Source organism: Rissa tridactyla, chromosome 3 (genome assembly GCF_028500815.1).
Source record: "Rissa tridactyla isolate bRisTri1 chromosome 3, bRisTri1.patW.cur.20221130, whole genome shotgun sequence".
NCBI lineage: Eukaryota > Metazoa > Chordata > Aves > Charadriiformes > Laridae > Rissa > Rissa tridactyla.
In genome coordinates this window covers 38,872,071-38,894,380 of record NC_071468.1, presented here as the reverse complement: position 1 = coordinate 38,894,380, position 22,310 = coordinate 38,872,071, and the positions used below count along the sequence as shown (strand labels likewise).

General features: G+C 43.4%; 1 protein-coding gene across 1 annotated transcript; it reads right to left on the bottom strand.

The window, feature by feature from the left end:
- Positions 1–1,035: 1,035 nt before the first annotated feature.
- On the bottom strand, positions 1,036–21,388 carry LOC128907308 (protein ELYS-like). The gene is made up of 24 exons (XM_054196003.1): positions 21,247–21,388; positions 20,274–20,527; positions 18,396–18,576; positions 17,380–17,587; positions 16,547–16,663; positions 15,497–15,581; positions 12,337–12,484; positions 11,554–11,686; positions 11,285–11,466; positions 10,842–10,903; positions 9,881–10,009; positions 8,054–8,144; positions 7,876–7,965; positions 7,573–7,713; positions 6,692–6,796; positions 5,827–5,920; positions 4,822–4,945; positions 4,644–4,700; positions 3,557–3,703; positions 3,278–3,465; positions 2,964–3,108; positions 2,737–2,868; positions 1,391–1,538; positions 1,036–1,303 (listed from the first exon to the last, which is right to left on the bottom strand). The coding sequence occupies exons 1-24, from the start codon at positions 21,365–21,367 to the stop codon at positions 1,149–1,151; spliced, it is 3,237 nt and encodes a 1,078-aa protein (XP_054051978.1). The 5' UTR covers positions 21,368–21,388; the 3' UTR covers positions 1,036–1,148.
- Between the last annotated feature and the right edge of the window lie 922 nt (positions 21,389–22,310).

Here is a 22,310-nt window from a genome sequence, read left to right as displayed (position 1 = left end):
CCCCGTTTCTGGTATTTCTGTTCCTGACTACGATTTGCCGCCACTCCTGGACAAAGTGAGCAGTTTTACAATGCGAGCTGTAGCCACAACTGGCAGAAATCATCCCATTGCAGTACTTCCAGCACTGACGACAAATGCCCACACGGCGACCCACTCTGCATCTAACAGGGTAAAAGGCAACGATGAGAGAAAAGCTGAAAGTTCCAGTCGGCAACACTTTGTCAAACTAGCCAGCCCTCACATCCGACAGCTCAACCCTGCACTTCAAGGAATCGCTTGGACTGCCTGAGACAACACAGTATATTCTAAATAGCTCCACCTCGTCTCTTCCCGTTCCCTGTGCTGAGCAAGTATTCGTTCCTTCTAGATCCACGTGAAGATACTCGGGGTTTTATGGTGAGAACAAAAGCAGTAACCGTTACTTATTTCCAGGGACTCGGATGGTCGGGATAATTGAATCCACGTGTAAAGACCTTTGCCCAGCCCTCTAAGTTGCAGTGCTAGCCAACAACGGCAGAAGGAAGCAGCCCCTCAACAGCAGTCTCCATAGAATCAGCTTATTTTCTTGCCTCCCGCCTCGTCAAAACTTGCTAAAGCGATATATTATTAGCAACACGCCATGCTTCAAAACTAAAGTCAAGAAATACTAGTCTGCGTAAACTTTCCTTTTATGCTTACAAATCTACGAACAAGAAAGCAGTAAGCAGTTTGTCCTAAATTCAGTGAGGGCCCACAAGCCAAAACCAGGCGCTTACATCTAAATCAGTACCCACCAGCTGTAACGAAAGCAGAAACACCTTCACTGCACTGCTACGGGAATGACTGCGGAAGCTTTGTGACCTGCTGCCTTCTTCCCATCCCAAATTTTCCATTGACTCCCATGAGGGATTTGCGTATTCCCAAGTCCAGCCCCGTCTTCTCTACAGTGTTGTCCTGAATCCCAAAGCCGAGATGAGCTGAATAAGTGAATGCATCTAAGGTCTCTTCTTGTTCCTGTCTCTAGTGAGGGACTGGCGGGTGCTGTTGAAACCCAACTGCTTGCTCTCCTGTTTGGATCTCAACAGGTCCCATTTTAGAAACATCCTCAATTTTAGAAACATCCTGCTGAAGAAACAGCACGTTTAGCAGCTATAAAAACGACATCATCTTTAAAATCCACCTTGTGAGAAACCGGTTTTCTCCTTCATTCCTGCCCAGGATTCTTTAATTCTGGACAATATTTTCGCCAGAAAATTTGGTCTTCGACGCACATTTCCTGCTTTAGCTTGTTTTCTTACTGGAGTTAATGGCTTTGGTCTTGAGACTGTAAAGCAAGAGGGGAAAAATTTCAGCCTGGTGTCATCCAAGTGACAGGGAATTCTCCCCTCTATTTCCCCCCGCTAAAAGTTACCTTCTCTTGAGGCCAATGCAGGCAAATGGTAAAGCTTGGCTCTCTCTACGGCCAGCTGCCTTTCAATTCGTGGAAGGATCTTGCCATATTGGGCTAATAGAGAATTTCTGGCAACTGCTCTGTCGGTCAAGCGATGATCGCCGTCGTTCTGATGAAGGAAAAGCGCAAAGCAAAAGCTTAACTAATTACAAGAAGTTCCTTGCACAGACCTCTCCGGGCTATTTCGCATTAGTGAGCAGATTTCCTCTACGGGTGTGGGAAAACACCTCCACTGCACAGAACAGCGGCAAGTTCTACCCATCCGCACACATCGATTTCACCTGGTACTTTTAGCAAAGTGAAAGGAAGACTGGAATAGCAACAGAGCCTACAACTTGAAGTTAAAACAATGCTGGCACTCTGCAGAACCTTCTTCTGATACACCTGTTATCACCTGCAATTTTCTGATATCACCTGCAATTTGCAAACGACTTATTACATAGCAGGCTTTCCCTTGTTCTTCCTGAAACGCCAGTGCCCTGAATATACGGGACAACTGGAAATTACCCTGGACAACATGATGTGAAGATTAAAACAAGCAAGAAAAAGCGACCTACGCACACCACCTGGCCACATGACAGTTTTCAAATGCAGGACCTACGACTTCCAAAACCACCTTAGAAGTTTGAGTCACTGGAAAACTATGATTCCAGAAAACGGCAAACGCGTCACAAATCCAGAACACAAGTTCATGTAACACAAAATGTAATCTGGCTATTTTGAGAAATAGAGGTTAGACAAGAATTTTTGTCATAAAAGCCGTGAAATGAAAGTTGCGGAATTGGAGAGCACACTGTAACTCGCAGAAATTAAAAAAACAAAGAAAACCCACACAAATTTAACCTGTGGATTGGCACCTAGCCTGCTCTCAGCTAGAAAAATACAGTTGCGTGCAAGACACAAGCGATGACATACAACCTACTCGTCATCCCACAGGAAGGAGTGACACAAACAACTTCCAGTAATCTAAGCCACGCATAACATACGTATCTCAATAACGGAATGGTAAGATTGGCTGATGGGAAAGATACATGTTTATTCCTCAGATGCAAACAAACTGTTCTCAGTGGGGTCAACAGTGGTGTGTAACATTTAATTTATAGCTTCATAGAGTAGCTTTGGAGTAGTGACGTATATTGGTCAACATTTAGCTTCAGCTGTAACCAAAGGTGTAGAAACTTGTTCCGAGTGTTTCAAAGACTGGTATGAAAAAAACAAAGCAGGATTTTTATTGAGTACTATCAAAACCAGTTAGTAACACCCAGCAGAAACATGCACGCTTGACAGAACAGAACTTTCACGCTTACCATAAGATTTACATTCATGGATTGATTCAGCTCTAGTGCTGCAATGTAGTTGGCACGCTGCAGATGGTAGACTAAAAGGAATTCTTGATTCTGAACACCGGCACTGGTCCTTAAAAACTTCTCCAAACGCTCCTATGAGAAAAAAAAAATCATTCCAAAAATCTGTTATGGCTCTGCCTTTTCTCTTTTCAAAGAGACGATGAACATTTTTCCTTGCTCCCACTTACTTGTTCGGTGTCTGTGAAAGGCAGCTTCAGCAAGTCTTCCATCAGGCCCATCTCACGGCACATTTCGTACATGTGTTTTAAGAGGTCTTCTAAGTTTGCCTGAGCGGCATGTTGGTGCAACAGACCCCAAGCCTCCACCATGCACCTGTAATTAATTTTTCAGACGTAAAGGGATGTTAATAGCATAACCAAAGAGATGCCCCAAGAGTCTTGTACTCAAAGTTTAAAGGAAACTTAGGGGATGATGATTTCTATTCTTTGTTCTCCATTTTCACAAGATTTGCGTGACAAAATGGTGGGGTATATTTCTTTACCTATTGGAGAGCAACACAGTGAGGAGAAGCTGCACTTCCCCGCTGCTTGCCGTGGGTGGCCTCATCAGCTGGATGTATCTGAGGGCTTGCCCACGCTCCCCTTGGCACAGGAGGGACTGAATAATTCTCTTGTGCTGCCACGACGCGGTTTTGATTGTAGCGGGATGAAAGAGCAGGGCCAGTGAATTCTGTACAAGTTAGAGATCGGGTTTTAAAATCATTTTCTAGATTATAGCTTTGTACTGCAATGTATGTCTAACTCAACTCTACTATACTTACTTCGTAATCATTGTGATCTAGAAGCCAAAAACCTTCAACAAGCTTAACAAGTCCCCAAGGCATGCCAAAGGCAGTTGCAAAGGAGTCGATTGAAGTTTCTGTCTCACTCGGAAAGGAACGCTTGATATCCAGCAGCAAGTAAATTGTCTGACATCAGGTATCTCATTAAGGCTAATCAGTTTGTAAGACCAAAACTTTATCACATTACCTTTAGAAAAACATAATGAAGTAAGAATATAAAAGTGGTAGGAAGCAGAAAATACATTCAAAACATTGGAGCATCCAATGCTCAATTATTACAGCAAATAAATTCCACAGTTGGGTTTTTCCCTCATGTCCAGCGTCTATAAAACAGTGTAAATTGTGGCATCCTTACAGTACAGCTCAGCTCCGAATGATTAAAACTGGATTTAAACCAGTATGCGGGTCACTCATTGGTAGCGTCATTTTCTCTTTCTGACGTCCGTTTTTAGGGACAAGACAGCTCTGGGCTATAAGCGTTTCTAAACCCCTTGCGGGTTAGGCAACAAACAGCAAAAGCAAGGCTGTGTATTTCAGCAGCTTAAAAATTAAGTTTCTGCCCCATGACTTTTCTCTTCTCCCTGTTGCTTATTCCGTGTGCCTGCACTTTCAACGGAACCAAAGCAAGCACTGTGAGCTGCGCTGGAAAACCCGTGATTTCAGCAAAAATCCGGTACTGGTAAACCACTCTTAGAAATCCTTTTGCTCTGAAACAGAAATTGTTTTATAACCCATCATGGGTGTTTTAGAAAATTTTAAACGGTGTTTAAATTTGGAGAAAAACTAAGGACATTTTATATCTTCAACCCTTATTACTAAAACTGTTTTCTCCCTATCGGAGAAGACTTTTGCAACAAAACGTTTAAGAAAAAAGTCATCAAAAATCCACAGTACAAAGAAATAAAACAGCGCTTCTGTCTACAACTTAACGCTAAACTAAATGTTTTCACTTGCATCGTCTTTGAAGCATAAATGAAAAAATGTCATGAAACAGGTCGGCGACCAACACTGAAGAACATTTATGTGCATCCCCTGAAGGTGTAATCAAAATAACTAGAAAGGATACAATTGCGTGTTTGCAGTTTTCTTCAATGTTTTCTAGCAAATAGAGATCCAGCAGTGCCTGAAATGAAAAATTAAAAGTTCTGAAAAAACGCCTGTCTTCCCTAAATCATTGGCTTTTGGGTGGGGTTTGGCGGGGAGGGCGGCCGTTTGTTGTTGTTCTCAGTGAACAGGACACTCACATGCAAACTGGCAGGCGGGTATTTCCCAGTTCCTCCTGCATCTCTCCGCCACAGCTTCTCCACTTGGTCTCCTAACTGGGAAACCATTCCATCAACCATCAAGCAGTCCGAGTCCCATTTTCCTCTGGAACAAAAGGTAGCAAGGATTTGGACAGAGTTAAACACTAATTCCAGCCTCCCAGTGTGACGGCTTTCCTCCAGTCTTCTGCTGACTGCAGCCCTGCCCTTTAATCTCCCGATGGCACAAAGCAGAAAAAGGACACTAGAGGCTCTGTGCTTCGAAGGAACACACGAGCCTGTATGTAAGTTACTTGAGAAGTAAGCCAAGGAAGATGAACTTTGAAGTCAATACCTCCTACCCTGCAGCTTCCACCTTAACTCACCTTGCAGCCTCTTGGTCACAGTGCCATCGCCGAAGCTTGGTCAGGTCTTTATTCAGTTTTCAGTACAATTTCCAAAGAAAAACCTATTATCGGCTAATCCAAGGCATGCCGCCTATGTGCTAGGCAGCTAGTCCAGGAAAGAGAGCTGACGTTAGCAAGTGCCTTCTATCCGACAGCCAGGAGAGTGCGAGGCGTGCCAACTCCATGTAACTCCAACCATCTTACGAAATCACACCACGTACTTGTGAGAAGGGGACTTAGGCCAATACAGTTATGACCCTCTATTGGTCATGTGGTCATAATCGGTCATATGGAGGTGACTGATCCTGTCCTAATCACATGGCCTTTTTCAGTAGTCAGAAATTATACACATTAGCCAATGAATAAAGTAGACTACCGAAAAATGATGATACCAACCAGTGGTACTAAGCAGAGGTAGATATCAACATTTTAACACAGGAAAGTAACCTCTCTGTTCAACAGAACACACGTGTCACTGAAGTCAAGAGTATTGCTGGCAGCGGCATTACGCATAGCCCATGCAACTGTTGAGATAAAAGCCATTCCCTTCCACTTCTGAATTAGCCGTGGAAGTGTTCTAGAGTCTTCCTCTAGCTCTTACCTTGATAAACGCTCAAGTTTCTGTCGGTGACCAGTATAGTAGCTCTCAATCAGAGGATAATTGTAGAAAGGTCTCGACAAACGTGTATCGTCATCTACAGGCAACAAAGTAGAAGCAAGTTAAAGCAGTCATATCACACTTGTAAAGGAAAATTTTTGCCTAAAGAGACAGAAGATCGTACAAGCTAAGCATCAAGAAGCCTCCAACTCTGAAAGAAGCCAATCCTCTTTCTGCCTTTGCTAAAAGAGCTCTAAGAGACAAGACTCAATTCCTTCTTGCCCCAAGTGCCGTTTCAAGGTTACAGTTCACGCAGCATTCACAACATGTAGGGTAAGCTGAAGTTCACTGTAAAAAAAACCACCCAGTTCTCAAAGGGAATGGTTTCTAAACATGCCGCGTGAGCATCTGTGAGACAATTAAGGCTGACAATGGAATTTATAATCCATCCAACTAAAGAAGGATTTCCAAGGTGTACTTTCTCCTCAAGCAACTGATAGAAAGTTCAAAACATGCAGGTAATGCTCTCACTATAAAAACAAGCATTCCGGTACTTGTTGTTTAATAGTACTTTGTTTAAAATCTCAAGTAGTTCAAGCTGTGGACACAAGCAGCGCCTTGACGTCAGGGGTCCATTGCTATCCCTAAAATCCACCCAGGAAAGAAACTGCCTGCCTCATTCTACGCTGTGTACTTGACAACCCAGCAAAATCTCAACTTCACCCACAGAACTTCAGCACACCCTGCCACTGAACCAGCACGACTTCTTCCTGACAAAACCGTTACAAAAACATGGCTAAGCACGCGTTCGTGGGAGTCACTCACTGGATGGTCGCCTTGTTACAAACATATGACAGGTCACGCTTACCTAAACCCTCTGGAAGGAGACCGGATCGACAGAACCAGATGACCACTCGTGCATACAAAGAAATGAGGCCGGTTACCGCTTGCTTATTTGTCACGTCTGCAAAACCTGAAAAAAGGCAGGAGATGATTAGCGTTATGCAATTCTGTTCATTTTCACAAAACTCCCTTCATCCTACTAAACCAAAAGTATAAAAATAGCACATTAGAAATCTTTGTCTTTGCGTTTTTCATGCTGTATCGCTTTCTTATTTGAAGGAAAAACCCACTATCACCACCAAAACAAAAAGCAACCCCTATAAAGAACTAAACTCACTAAAGGCTAAAATAAAAAAAAAAAAACAAAAAACCCAAAGCCTGAACTACTAAATGCACGCAGGAATAAGACATCTGTTTCTCACGTAGCAGAGATTCTTCTGATAGCAAAGGGATATTCTTTTCTTTTCTCAATAGGCCAAGAACCATTTCTAAGAGAAAAAGCTGTAGAAACTCAAGTAACTTACTTTGCATGTTACTCGTTTACGCTTCCTTCGTATTGTTTAGCAATTTGCAACACGGTGTCTGCATGCAACTAGAACTTGCTAGCTAAGAATTCAAAGGAATAATTTTCAGCAATACCACATTCGGTTGCTGTAATTTCAGCCCAGTTGCCTACAAAGCTTCTCTCTGAATGTAGCCTCCCCCACCCCCTTGCATGAGCTCCACCATAAACTGTTGCCCTGAACTCAATGCGTGTTTTGTGGTGGTCCCAAGCGCTCAGCTTTAAGCCCCTTCTCCCAGCTAAATGTGACTGTCTTCCAATCCTCAAAAACAACAAAAGCCCATGTTGCCACAATTCCAAATCTTAATAAAACATACCAAAGATTTTGTAGCACTACTACAAACCTTTTTCAGTAAGCTCTTGTGCTTCTGTGAGAAAACAGTTTAAGACCGTGCTAAGGTTGCTCAAAAGCAACTGGCAGCGCTGGAGAGACCGTAATGTCTGGGGGTCAATGAAGTTGCAAGAGCCATCAAACAGCGGAACACCTTTTCAAGAATAAATATTAAATTGTTAGCCGACAGAGCAATTCCAGAGTTTCAAGGCGCACTTCAAGGACCGCGTGCAATATCCTATAGCGGCGTATTACTGAGGAAGCTCAATCAGAAAGAACGACTTCAGGTTTGCAGAATGACTACACTAGTACTCACAGATTTGGTCAAATTCTTCCTTTGTAGAGATCACTTGGTTCCATGTCCACTCAAGAACAAACCGTAAATTACCAGCAGACCTTGGCTGCTCTTTAAACAAAGAGAACAAAAAAGAAATGAATCAACAGGCTCCAACTCAAAGAGGTACCACGTAAAAAAACAACGTTCGAAGTATTACCTTCAGACATCCAATGTTTAATGCATCCAGTCAGAAGTCCCACAGAACCTGTCTGGACAGCAGCTGACAATACTGCTTCCAGCTGCTCCTCCTAAACGTAACAGACAAACTCAAATGAGAATCTTACCTACTTGCACCATGTGAACCATCAACAGTAAATGTTTCTTTCTAACTGTATACTCATTCAGACATCACAAAGTCAATCAGGACACAGGCCAGGAACGCCACGTCCTTTCTCTTAATTCCAGCCACAGGCTGGACTGCCCACTGCTCTGAGGAACACATTAACACGCTTTTCCTCTGACATTTCAACTTACTGCAGCCTAATTCTAATCTTTCTTCGCATGCCTCTGCATTACAGTCTTCACGTACTGAGTTCCAACTTACTACGTCCAGAAACATCCTCTGCTAATACGCGTTACACATCTGTGCATATAAGTTTGCCATCAGGAACGCAGGAAGGGGACAGGACAAACACAACTGTGCAACGTTTGCATGGAAACAGTGAAGCTACGGCCAAGCAGCTTTCTAGACTATGAAGACATGAAGCAGTTCTGACACCCAAAACAGTACGTTGGAATTTTGTAACGTGACAGAAAAGAAGCGAAACATTTACATCCTAATGGTTTAAATGTTAGGCTCTTCAAATACTGTATTATAGTGTAGTGGTAATCCTTACAAGGATAAATCACAGGTATGCACAGACCCGCGATATTAAGTAGTAGCTTATCTCAGCTGGTGTTCTCGTACTTCTCTCAGGTGAAAGGACCCTTCATAAGTTTTTACTTTGGTTTTTGGGATGGGATTTGTTTGGTTGGTTGGGTTTTTTTAAACACATTCAAAAGTATCTTTCCCCTCTAGGCAAAATCATGACATTCAAAGCGACTTCTACACATGTAGAACACACATGTGATATTGCCATCTTTTTCGGAAAACTGGTTTCAGACAAGGAAACACACCATTGGCCAGCTTGCCAAGAAATTTCTTTGAGCTACCACACTGTGCAGAAGCGTTCATGTCCTAACACACGTCCACAAATGTGGTGACGAATGCAGGAGACAGGAAGAGGAGGGCAGCGGGAAGGCTGCTCTCCCCTTCCTGCTGATTGCTCCAGGGAAAGGTTGGTGCATTGCAAATGGAAAACCTATGGCAGGGGGAGTGAAGTCACTGTGGTGACATACCACATAGAAGGTAGCGAGTGTCATGAGATAAAGGTGATTAAGGTGTTGCAGCTGCAAGAGGGCAGTCTCAGAGGAGCAAATTGGGCTACTGCAGCACAAGGCAGAGGCTACAGAGGTGAAGATCCGCCCGGAGAGGATGCAGAAAAGCCTACCGATGAAGGGAAAACGAGGGCAAGCCGTGAAGAAATTGCCAGGGAGAGCTGACAGCAGTAATCCTTTACCACAGCCCACTTCCTTGGAAGCAAATGATCACGTACAGTGCAGCAAGCCGACGTCTGCAAGAGCTCGCATCCCAGTGAGACGCCCCCATCGTCGGCTACTGCACTGAACCACTGCTTTGAGAAACTGACAGGGATGGGGGTTACTCTGGGGGACACATGCGTTATGCTGGGCATGACCAGCACTGACTGCACGCTTCCTTGTGCGCATCTGTGTGTGGCACCGAATTAAGAGAGGGGTCTCTAAAGGCAGATCTCTTAGGGCTGTTCCCAGTCAAAGTCACTACTTTGGATCTAAGGATACGATTACTTCTGCTAGCTCAGGTCAACACCTGTATTTCAAATTGGAGTATCGTGTCTTGTAGCCCCTCCAGCCCTGTCAGACCAGATGGATGTATTTCCCCCTTGATTCCCTCATAGGCACTCACCTGACTCAAACTGGATGGCTGGACATCAACTGGTCTTGGAGACAGCAAGCCAGCTACAAGACACCTATTGTAGCTATCCTGAATGGCTTCCCATATTGAAGGGCCAGATTTCTTCAAAAAATTCAAGGTCTGAAACATCAATCGAAAACCACAGATTAAGACAGCATTGTTATTCCGTCACTACGCTTCTGGATAACCTCTAAAAGGAAGAATCTAAATGTTCACTGACACCGTCAGACAGCCTGAACCACTAAGATGCTTTAGGTTAGCAATCTGTGTAATTAAGTCTTTTCTACCTTCTCTGTCTATACACAGGCCTTGCTCTTTCCCTCAACACTGACACAAAATACATTCTATATAAGCTAAGCTAACATGCAACTTCACGCTTTGGAAGATCCTTTCTATGCCTATTCGTATGGAAGCCGATTCATGTTGGAAACATTTAGTGAGCTGAAACTTCACTCAAAATTATCTGTCACAATCTGTGCCGTGGCTCAGAAGTTATAATTTGGCCGAGTTTGGGAGAAAACAAAATTTTCACTCCTCAAACAGTTATGTGATTTTTCATTTTCTCCATTCCCTCCTTTTTCAAGAGAATTGGGGATCAAAACTCTAACTCAAGACTATGCAGGCAGTTCGACTGAGGGGCAATAAAGAAGTAACACCTTTCCCCGCCTTCTACAGTGGTTTTGTTCTTGCTCCTGGAGCAACGTTGCATTCCTTTCTAGACATTCAATCCCCGATCGTGCTTCAAGAGGAGACAACGGCAGTTGTACAGTCCCAAGAGGGGACCTAAAACATTACCATTTGCATACAACTGGCGACAGGATACAATTGCAACTATGCGTGTGGACGGGCAGGATGAGCGTGAAACGGTCCCTAACACGGAAAGCAGTGCAACAGAAAACTTAGAAAAGCTACATCTCCTGCCACTCGCAATAAAGATACAGTAAAAGATCACCTCCTTCTGGAAGCCGGTGCAAGTCATGTGAACGACTCCGGAGGTCAGCAAGCACGTACCATCTGCAGAAACAGGGAACGTTTGACAACCTTCCGTACTCTCACAGTTATGGCATGACCAGTTTACATTTTTTACACACCGGTATCTAGAAACATATAACTGAGTGCTTTGAGCTTCAGTTCACAGTCATTTCAGGCTATAACCAGCACCGCTTCACCGCCTACATTACAAAAGCACCAAAACTCAGCCGGCTGTCAGATATGTTTCACAATAGTAAATACCTTGTCAGTACAACGTGATCAGAGTTGGGTTTGTGGGGGACTGGGTGTTTTTTTGGTTTGGTTTGGGTTTTGAATGACAAACAATGACTGAACAAGAGAACCAATGAATGGCATTTGACCTCATTTTAGGCTTATCACTCTCAAAAGCAGTGAAATACCTACCAAAGTTATAGTTGCCTGGATGAAAAAACTGCTCAGGTGGTGGATAAGAAGGAGGAACTCCCCGACTTAGACTCCGCTCATGGACCAGAATATCCAAAAGGAGCTTCGGAGAAGTCACGCTCACTACAGTATCCAGCGACCACAGTGCAAAATAGGGGCACTCATGAGGGAATTCTTCCGGCCTTAAAGAAAACAAGCGCGTAAGCTAAATGCCGACATTCAAATGAATTATTGGCAGGCATATGGAAAACTACTGAAGAAAAATCTACCTTAGTGAATCTGGCATTTGAGCAGAATACCAGCGATTAATGTCAAATACACCCAGGTAAGTAGATGGTTTTCCCTGACCGTACGTATTCACTTGCCAACTGAAGACTGAGACACTGGTGTCAGGAGACATGACTGTAAAAGACAAGACATTGTTTCTGACTTGTAGAAAATACGATAGATCCGATATTTTTAAAACACCACTTTCTATTTTGGCTTCATTCTGTTCTGTCACTCGTGAAACACAACACTTCCTAAGAGTGATTACAGTACTTACGGAATAGCAAACATCTCTGTGATAGGTTTCAGTCACACTGCCCCTTTTTCTTGTCCCCTCGTCCAGATCACTGGTCAAGATACTAAAGAGAAGTGGCCCCAGTGCAGTGCCCTGGGGAGCACCACTTGTGACAGGCTACCATCTGGATGCAGATGCGGACATCGGTTTGAAGAAGGGAAAAAATTCTGGTCACATTCCTAAGCAATGGAGAGTTTGAACTTCTTGTTCAAAGATGGCAGCTGGAGGAGTAAAACGACTGACCATCATCATACAAACGGCCCCACCATACATCGCGATAGCATGTCAGCAAGCATAAAATAAAACATATATTTTCCCTTAAAGAAGTCCCACATAACTTAAGCATCCATTTTTTCTTCGTAAATAATCCCAACAATCTAGTCTATGCAGATAGGCAAGACTTTCAGACTGTGGGGACAGAACAGCATTCGTTGCTTAGGTTCCAAAAGCACTTCTTTTAAAATCACCAAACACGGACATCAGAACAAACCTTCATTTACGCTATCCTCTCCGTCAACGTCGCTGCGGAATTTTTCGACAGTCTGGCAGCTGATTAATTTAGTACTCATCTGGCCTCTCAAGGGAAAGACTCCACCCGTGAGATCTAAACTGAACTTTTCGCCACGGTATTCCAAACCCTGGGGGAAAAAATCAGAGAAGAGAGCAAAGGTCATTCTAAGATAAAAACATACAGTATGGCTAAATATGAAAGACAGTCTAACAGAATAGGCTTATTATACTGTGTATTTCGCATGAGCCTATTTCTGATGGTAAACAGAAACTACGCCTGACATGCAAGAGAATGCAGTGTCAAATCGTAACGGGTAAGTTTGGCTGTAAAGGCTTTGCACTTTTTCAAAATTTAGAATTTCCCTAACATTATTCAGATCTAAACATGTTTTGCAGAATTCCTTGCGACATCCAAGAATGTTCTTTATAAAAATAAATATATCGCTACAAAGAGATATCTAAAATGATGCAACACACATGCATGCAAAGCTCTTTGCTCCATGTCTTGATTGCAGAACTGATGAAGTTAGAGAAGCCCCAGCATTAGAGCAGCTAAAGCTGTCAAGAGGTATTTTCTATGGGCACACCACCAGAGTGACCGTGCACCCCTCTCTAGTTACTGTGAGAACTTCATACTGATTAGCAATCTTCTTTCAAGCCACGTAAGCTATGACAGCTCCTCCTCTCATCTTGTCAGAGACTAACGGGTGAAATATCCCTCAGCTCCTTCACCAAGCACAGCCAACAGCAAAAGGGAAAACCAGAAAGGACACGGGATGCACGTGGCCAAGGCTTTTAGCATCACGAATTACTACACAGTAAACAAACTAATTTTGAGATACACAGAAACCCCGGCACGATTGTGGTGAACCTCTGATAGCGCCATTTTTTAAGTAAGCGTGAAGTGAAATACCGTCTTTCCAAATACAGCATTCATTCAAACTGTTTACCATACAACACATGAATGGGTGTACTGGGGACAAATAGCAGCTCTATAATTAAAAAAAAAAAAAAAAAGAGGGAAAAAGAAACCCAACCCACACAACCCATAAACTGATAACGCCACATTCTACCCAAGTTTCCTAAACTTGCAGAGCTCTGAAACGAACTGGCATGAAACCACACATTCCCGTATGATCTCATAGGATACATCTAATTCACCTAATCTGAGAAGAGGCGAGCTTTCTCTTAATGATTCCAGGAAGTGTTACAAATAAATATGAAGGTTGTCTAAAAAGAAAAATTAAATAATTAAAAAAAGTCTTTCATAACTAAAAAGAAAATGCTTCTGAAGCAAAGCAGTGCATTTTAAACTTTCCACGCCGGGCAAAGTCATTCTAAGGAACTCCATTGTATGGGAGATGTTAAGTAATGACTCCATTGACTAGCAAAACACAAAAACAAGTTTTCAAACGAGATGCACTGGTCAAACTCTGGTATCAAAGTAGAGAGTGTATACTCTGCCCATCCGCAAGCATTGTGCAGAACGAGGGTAAAGATGCGCTCTACGATCGTGATTTGATGCACCAGATTTAGCAACTGCTGCGACAGTACAAAAAAGGTCTTTGGAAGCATTACTTAAACATACCTTTCTGTTTAATTACTTAAGCAGACTTAAACCAGCCTTGAAGGCAATGGAGACAAGAGTTTGACACGCGTATAGAAAAACACAGTACCACATGTTCCATAAGTCCTATTTGTGACTTTTACCATGACACACAGTCAAAGAGCTTCATAGCCTCAAACCTAATTCCTGGAACAAAAAGCACTGCTGTATTGAAAAAGTCTTTTGAGCTCCTATGAACTCTATCCAATGAACAAGGATCAACAGTAGATTCCTCCTTCTTTACTCAAACTTGGCCTAGCAAACGGGAGACACTTAAATTTTCTACCCCTGAAGATGGACAAGAAACTTGACTCAGACAGCCATGCAGGCAGACAGTCATGTAGTACTAACCAATCTGTGACTACAAGGAAGTGTTCTGAGACTAAAAGCATCCGCTGTGGAGCACAGGTCCCGCACATCAACAAAGATAAAGAGATAGCATCCAGCACGCGATGAATCACTGGAAGATCCTTCTACTTGGTCACCGTGATAGATAATGCATTTTAAAGAAACACCACCTTTTCCAAACACCTAACCTCTCTCTATGCAAAAGCAACAGTGGCAAATGAGGAAGCACCTTTCCTACACATAAGCAAAACACTCAAAATCTAAATTAATCCAAAAAAATCAAAAGGCACAGTCCCTACAAAAACCAGAGTACCACGATACAAGAGTCACCCCTGTTTCGTTCCATAGCTATTGAGAACATGCAAGAGAAAGTACCAAATCAGGAGGAAAGACTTGCTCTGAACTAAGATTACTGTCCCCTCAAAAAGATTTTGGAAGACTTCCAGGCGTACAACTGAATGGAATTACACATCTAACAGATGCGCCTTGTCTCTGTTAGCTATCTGAGATACAAGGATACCTCACATCTGTATTTTAAACGCATCCTCTTGGAGCCAGATCTAACATTTAGGTACACTCTTCTGACCAAATTACATATTTTCCTGGCTTTAAGAGTAGATTGAATAGGTCACCCAGCCAAAAAGAAGAACAAGTTATCTTTACAGCTACTAAGTGTCAGGATCAACACTGAAGAGACACTCTAGGTGCATTTCATGTCAGAAGTCCGGCTGACAAAGCTCTAAGGGAAACCAAGAATATAAAACTGAAGATCAGCAAAGAATAGAGTATGACTGTATTTTAAGAAAGGGAGAGAGACAGAAGCTTATTCAAGTCCGAAGCTTGGTTAAAGCAAGCGATTCAAGGCCCAATCTTCTCTTCCTACATGCCATTCATTTGGTATTTCAGAATAATTTTATTTGCAAAAGCCGCGTCCTCTTCAGGAATTTCATTTATACGGGCTCTTTGCAGATGAATCTAGCTGGAACACACGACACTGCAGTATAAAATGGTATGCCTTCTTTCCAAAAGGTATGGACAAAGGCCGTGCCCAAGAAGACTCAGCAAAACATTATTATTTTTTCAGCCAGCTCTGAAGTTTGATGGTAAATCTCACCCCTGTAACTCAACTGATACTCCCTTAGAGAAAATTACTATTGTCTGCTTTTCCCACACATGCACCTCTTACCTCATACATGACTTGTCCTGAGGCCACGCGTTTTCTGTCACCAAACGCTAACTGCAGCAGGTGTAAACTCACCACATCGCCTTCACTGAAAAGGGATAAATTATGAAATTTGGTTACAAAGCTGCTTTATAGTCCTCATTGTCGTGTTAGTAGACCTAGACGTTTTCTTAATAGCATGCTCCTGCTGAAAAGAACACCACCTCTTCCCAAAACATGATCATCGGCCACATTTAGCCACTGAAACATGAAGGAGGGCGTTTTGACACTAACAGCTTCAGGGGCAAAAGCCAACCGTACAATTGGAAAGCTGTAATATGTTGTATGGACTAAGAATTGTTGGAAATAGTTCTTCACAATGAAGAGTTCTCCATCAAAACTGCTTTGAAGTCAAATTTTAAAAGACTGCCACTCTACCAACAGCTGAGCTGATGGAATCGCTTGCTGATGCAGAAAGAGAGATCTCTCTGCCCTTCCCTTACCACCAAAGTTCCCCTCCCCCTCTTGCACACTCTGCACCCTTCCAAGTCCGATTTGATTCAGCAGAACAGCAGGAACCCGTTGGCTTTTCTGCTGAATCGTTTTCTGCCAGGGGAGCTGCACTGGCTCACCAAGGCTCCACAGACTGCTGACGCTGGCACAAGGCCATCGGCAATACTGTCACCGCCGCCTTTAGGGGCGGCAGGCTGTTGTGTGGGCACGTCTGGTGTTCTAGATCTGCAGCCTCAACTGCTCCTAGTGGTATTTTAATACCACGGTGTGACTATCAAACAAATGATGAAGCGGTCATCGAGGAACAAAAGCAAACCATTTGAGAATGCGAGCAGAAGAATATGGCCACTGTTGCTTTGCCTTCTGACAGAAGGCAGGAACTAGTAGGTCCCTCTTCACGTCTGGTAAATCCTGTAAAAATTGCATTCTAAGTTTAACACCTTCCGTACCGGAAAGAATCGCAGACACACAACAAATACACATGTTCAACTGTATGGGAACAAATATCCTTAAAAAAAAAAAGAATTAATTCAGTGGCTGATAGTTAAAGTTTTTATTCACCTTTCCTGCGTAGACTGAACAGCCCACAAGTAGCAACAATTGCGAGGATCATTCTCGGGCTCTTGAAAAGTGACAGCATAGACAGGAATCCTCCCTCCTTCAAGCTGAGAGTGGTGCCTACAGGTTTAGGGGAAAAAAAAAGCAAAACGAAAAAGAAAACAAAAGGTGAGCCTAGTGGCCCAAACACAGGTAGTTTCTCGTTTCTTGGACTACGTCAAGCATTGTTCTTCCTGACTTCTGAACCTTATTTGTACCTCCACACTCTACTCTTGCCACCTAATTATTCCTCCACTGTCTATTTATGCATCCAACAGCTTCTGGGGAGTCAGTGCAGATCTGCTGAAGTGAATCCCGACCAGAAGTTAGCCAAATATTTCAGGTGAGATTGCTCTTTCGGCCAAAGCTGACATGCAGGAAAGAATACATTTTTCAGGCACAGGTCAGCTATTGAGTTTTCATGTCTCACTAGTTTCACCCTGGACACTTTAGAGAATATCGGCACCAAAATCACATCACTGACATACTTCAGCCTTTCAATGGATGCCCCAGTTGCAGTAACCGGTTCTGAAAACCCCAGGAAGCATGCTTTCCACAGTTCCTCAATCCACAGGCACAATAAGGAAAACAATCCTAGTCCACTGGGGAGAAGGCGGACCACTTGATCCAGGTATGACTGAAAAGTTATGTCAGAAGAGGATTTCTGAACGTGCCAAGATTACACTCATACTCATGTCAGTCCCTGAAAAAGTTCTCTTTACATTCACATACTTCCTTAAGCAACAAATCGAGAGCCCCACACCTCCAGGCATGGCCAAGTGTAAAGGCCTACTTACTCTCTCTTCAAAGTTTTCATATTCCAGAGCGACAGGTAGCCATCCGAGAAACCCACAACGAGCTGGTTGCTTCTGCTTATGTAGCACAGGGCTGATACTGCTGTTCCGGAAGCATTTTGTAGTTGAAAACAGAGACACCTCCATTCGCTGGTCACAGTTTCTCTTCTTTGTGCAACTTCAGCAGGATTTTTAGTGACAACTTCTAGATCTACACACACAAAACCAAGCAATAAATGAATACGTTATGCCATTTAGGCTGCATTTTAGGCACTGATGTGACAACCCCTATCATCTAATGCTACCGTGCCAGGCAAAATAGCCATTTATGCAACACTTTTTTTTGCCATTTCCATTATGTATGTCTTCAAAGAACATAAGAACTCTCGGATAAGACAAGTATTCTCACTCACGTTTGAAAGCTAGGTAAAAACGTAACCTTAATAACGTAACCAAATTCTTCCTGGACTCTGAAAAGCAGGAGTTTGGGCCTCGTGATGAAATTTGAAGTGGCACCTCGTGTTTGAAGTGGCACCAATTTCTGAAGCTGCTGTTGTAATAGCCAAAACGGTGTATGCAATCTGAGTACACCTATTCGAGATTTCATTCATCCAAATGCATGGGTGTTGGTAAGTCGGGTTTATTTTAAAAAACAAGCCCAAAATTTGCCCCAAGTCAATTAACACAAGCAGAAGAGCATTCCCGGGAAACAGGGCTCCTCCAACACAACTTCCTACCAGGCGGCCGCACCGGCTCACGTGGCAAAATTCCTACACCTCTCTGGCAAGAATCATAGTGGCACAGGGATCTTGGTGGGAGGGGGCATTTACAACACTGCGAGGAGCAGTCAGACACTCCCAGGTTTAATCAGGTCAGGACTATACGATGTCAAACTGCCACCTGTAACCAGTCGTCAGAAATGTCTGACACAAGGGTCTTCAAAGTGGGATGCATACTGTTTCGTTAGAAGACAGAAGTTTTCTTGCGTTTAAATTCACGTGGAAAAACTGCAGGCTCACCCAATGCTTCGATATCATTCTGAGTGCAGGAGCAATCATCCAAACTAAGGTCAACCAGAAGGAGATGGCCAGCATCTGTAGCCACTGCTGCCACCCCAAAGAGCCATCGCAGACTCTGATGGAGGTGCTGAGTGCTCACGCTGGGTCCTCCGTGATTCGCTATGGGTTCTATAGCGGTTACCTACAGGAAAACTACAAGTTACTATTTGAGCTCTTTGACAAGCTCAATAGAAAAAGTAAATACAGGAGCATCAAAGCATTGTTTGCAATTAGATCAAGAAAAGAGACAAAGACAAAAAAGCCCCGTACAAAAACCTGTTACTGCCTTCCACTTACTAGATTTCCTGCGGGTAAGTGACTTAACTTCAACTTACATGGGGCATTCTATTAGTACAGCTTAGCAATTTCCATTTCCTACTTCGCAGTAATTAACTGGAGGAAAACACAGAAAATCAGTTATACGCAAGAAACTTTATCGTATTCAAGGGGCTTAAGACAGACAAACACAACTACATCGAGGTCTCCCACCGCTCACAGCCCACCAGCACCGCGATACAGTCTATGCCTTCTTTGACAAACGGGCGTTAGGATAAATCAGGGCTCGAGAGTCAGACGAGGCAGCGGCCAAGTTGCATGGGAGACACACCATTTCCATGGGAGTGAAACGTATTTAGAAAGCGTTGAAGGGAGAGACCAGCTTAGTAAAATTCACACTAGGCCGCATTTAGAAGAAAAGTAACAACCACATAAAGGAAAAGAAGCTTTAAATGCACACCAGCGCTTTCACGAATGTTGAGAAAAATGTTAAAAGCCAGCCTAAAGCAGCAGCTTCTCAGATAAAAAGGTGACTCCACCTAAAGGAGGAAGCGCACGCTGCTCTTTCACGTGCCCAGCAGTCTGCACGCAACTGTCTCACAAGGCGAAGACAGACCTTTCAGCACACGTTGCAGCACATCCCAGGACAACACTGACTGCTAGAGCAGAGACACGAGCACACGAAGACTCCTGCGCTAAAGCTGCACGTATTTCTCTCTCTCAGTGACCCCAATACGAATGCTTACTACTAGTCATCACACTGTAGCATTACAAACAAACAAAACTCCACCTGTATTCTAGCAAGTCAAACCAAAGCACCTGATGGAAAGCTGGCTAAGAAGTTAGTTAGCTAGTTGTTGCAGATTCTAAGATGATAAAAATGAATCTTCATGTTCTATTGACTTCCACCGATTCTTGTTTACATTAAGATAATGAGGCTAGGGGACACACATCATTTGAGTTTCTGGGTTACAGAAGACAGAAAACATCAGCAACATTACACCAGTGTGTCCCATCTACACAAACACACTAGTCAGAGAGCAGAGATTCAAGGACTGCAGGCTGAAAGGTGACCTCCCAACAATCTGTCAGATAACTCACTAGAGGCTCTTTTTTCCTCTCCTAAGTCAACAGAAAAATGTGTTCTCCTCAGCCTGCTTGCTAGGCTGAGATTCAAGGCAATGTGTCGAAGTCATTTACAGCACAACTATGGAATTCTGAGCCATTTTAAAGACGGTATTTCTGATGGAAATCAAGCAATTAGGGCCAAAAAAAGGTGCTTTTCAATGCCTTTTTGTGGAAGGAGAGAATCGGGTAACTTTGTGCTCTACAATAAAACCAGAAAACTTGTTTTACTCTCAGTAAACTCAAACAATAATGGCACATTAAGCCCAAGATTTTACAGCAACACCGTCTTGACTGGATACTCTCAAGTGACAGGATGTTAACGCACAATAGAAAAAATACCTCCTACAAAGAGACGCTCCAAAGCTTGTCCTAAAACAGGCCTACGCAGCACCTAACAACATCAAAGCTTCGTTTCTCCAATTAAAAAGTACCTACCCTCCCGGGAAGAACAACTGCTTTAACCACTCTTGAGAGTCCAAGGTCGTACAGACAGAGAACACTTCCCTCTGCGTCTTCCAACCCAACCAGCAGTCCAGTTCTCTTCTCCCAGGAAAACTCCTTCACCACACGAACAGTGGGAGGCTGTTCATTGACTCCACTGAAACGGTACGCAGAGAGCCGCTCTCCTGTCACAGAGTTCACCACCTCAAGGTGAGGACCACGTGCCAACCACGCCAGGCCGTTTCTCCCTGTGAGAGAAAAGAAAGAGGACTGAAGCAAATGTCCAACGGAAGACTGAAAACAGCTGAAAAAAAATCACAGTGCCTGCCCCTTTCCTTCAATAAACGTACCTAGCAGAGGAAGACCGACCTACCTCATTCTAGTCAATGATTCAAAATCACCCGTTGAAATCCCCAAGCAATCCCTCCTAAAATTAACCACCTTGTTATTTTGCATTTGTACTTGTCATTCCCGCACCGAAGAATCTGGGTTGTTTGGGATAAAGATTACAAGGTCCTGATCGACAGCCTTTATACCATATTCGCCTTGGTTTTGCTAGAAATGATCTAAACGCATATGGGAATACAAGTCTTGGAGCGTAGAGGAAGAATTGAAGGCATTTTGTTTCACTGAACTACTGCCAGCCCAAAGGAAGTATGAGCTCAATTCCTGCATTTACACTCAGGTAGATAGATTCTACCTGGTCTTAACAGAAGCCTAGACCTCCAGATAGGCACCCAGCTCTACTGTCACATCACCTGGAAAGTCCACTTCAAAGTTTAACTACACTCACGTTTTAATATTAGCATTTGTCATCGCTGAAGCACCCTTTTTGTTCTCTCTCTCTAAACAGGATGCCCCTTAACAGCACCAACCTGACACAGCTGATACGATGACCTGAGGCTTCAGGTAGCCTCCAGGCAAGAACAGCTTTATACCGAGACCAAATTTAAAGGAAAATGCTCACCTCCAGAAAACCTCCCGCACAGCACAGAGCCGAGGGTTCCCTCATCTTCCCCAAGTGCCTGAAGAGTCACCTCTGGAAACTGCAGCAGACTGCTCGTTACCTCAGCTGTTAGGTCTTGCATTCTTCACTGTAAATACAGGAAAAAATTGCACAACTAGACTCACGCCAGCCAGAAATATTCTTGAGAGTGACAGAAGTTTCATCAGTATGCAGTGAAAAATCCCCTAGACGTCACCTCTAGCTCTTTTTCTTGCAAATAATGGCACTCGGGAGACTTTTTGCTCTCCCAGCAGAGCAAAAGGAGAATCCTTTGCTTTTCTGATGCCTGTGAGATCACCAACAAAAAGTGACCCAGACGTATCAACAGAGAAATAACAGGAAAAAGCCCAATACACTGAGTTCAAGTCTACTCACACAGGTTAGGAAGATGGGAGCTGAGAAAAATCAGATTTTAAAAAGCTTCTCAGTAACAGGTACAACTTTCCATTTGTCCTTTCCCTTGATTTCGTACTTTACCCTTTGTTACTTATTGTCAGTTGTCTTCTAGCAGCCAAAATTACCATTGTTCTTCACCTTAGGTACTTATGACTTCCAAACTATTTCCAAAGAAAGGAGCGTACCACGAGTCACAGGCTGAGGATAGATTTTTGCATTAAAAAGCTCCAAGAAAAATAAACATGGAGAAATTACATGTTCAAGCAGAATCGCATTCAGCCAAGTCAGGGTTCAGGGACGTCAGTTTTGACTGACGGTAGTACCTGAAAATCCGTTTCAAGGGCCAACAATGCAATGGGCTTACTGACGAAAAAGCTAAAAATATGGCCAGCCGCAGCTGAAGAGATGGTTTCACAAAACATGCTGACTTCCCTGCCACCAAAAGAGAGGACTTGCCGCCGCCTCCCATCTCTCCATCTGCTCCTTTGTTCTACTACCGTACTCCTGTGGCTCACCTCGCACTGCCTTAACAGTGCCTTAGAGCACTTTAGGAGCCAAGTTCACTCCCTGAGCAGGCAGGAAACTCACCCAGAAAAGCAGGTGGTGTTCCACCAGCTTCGAGAGCTCAA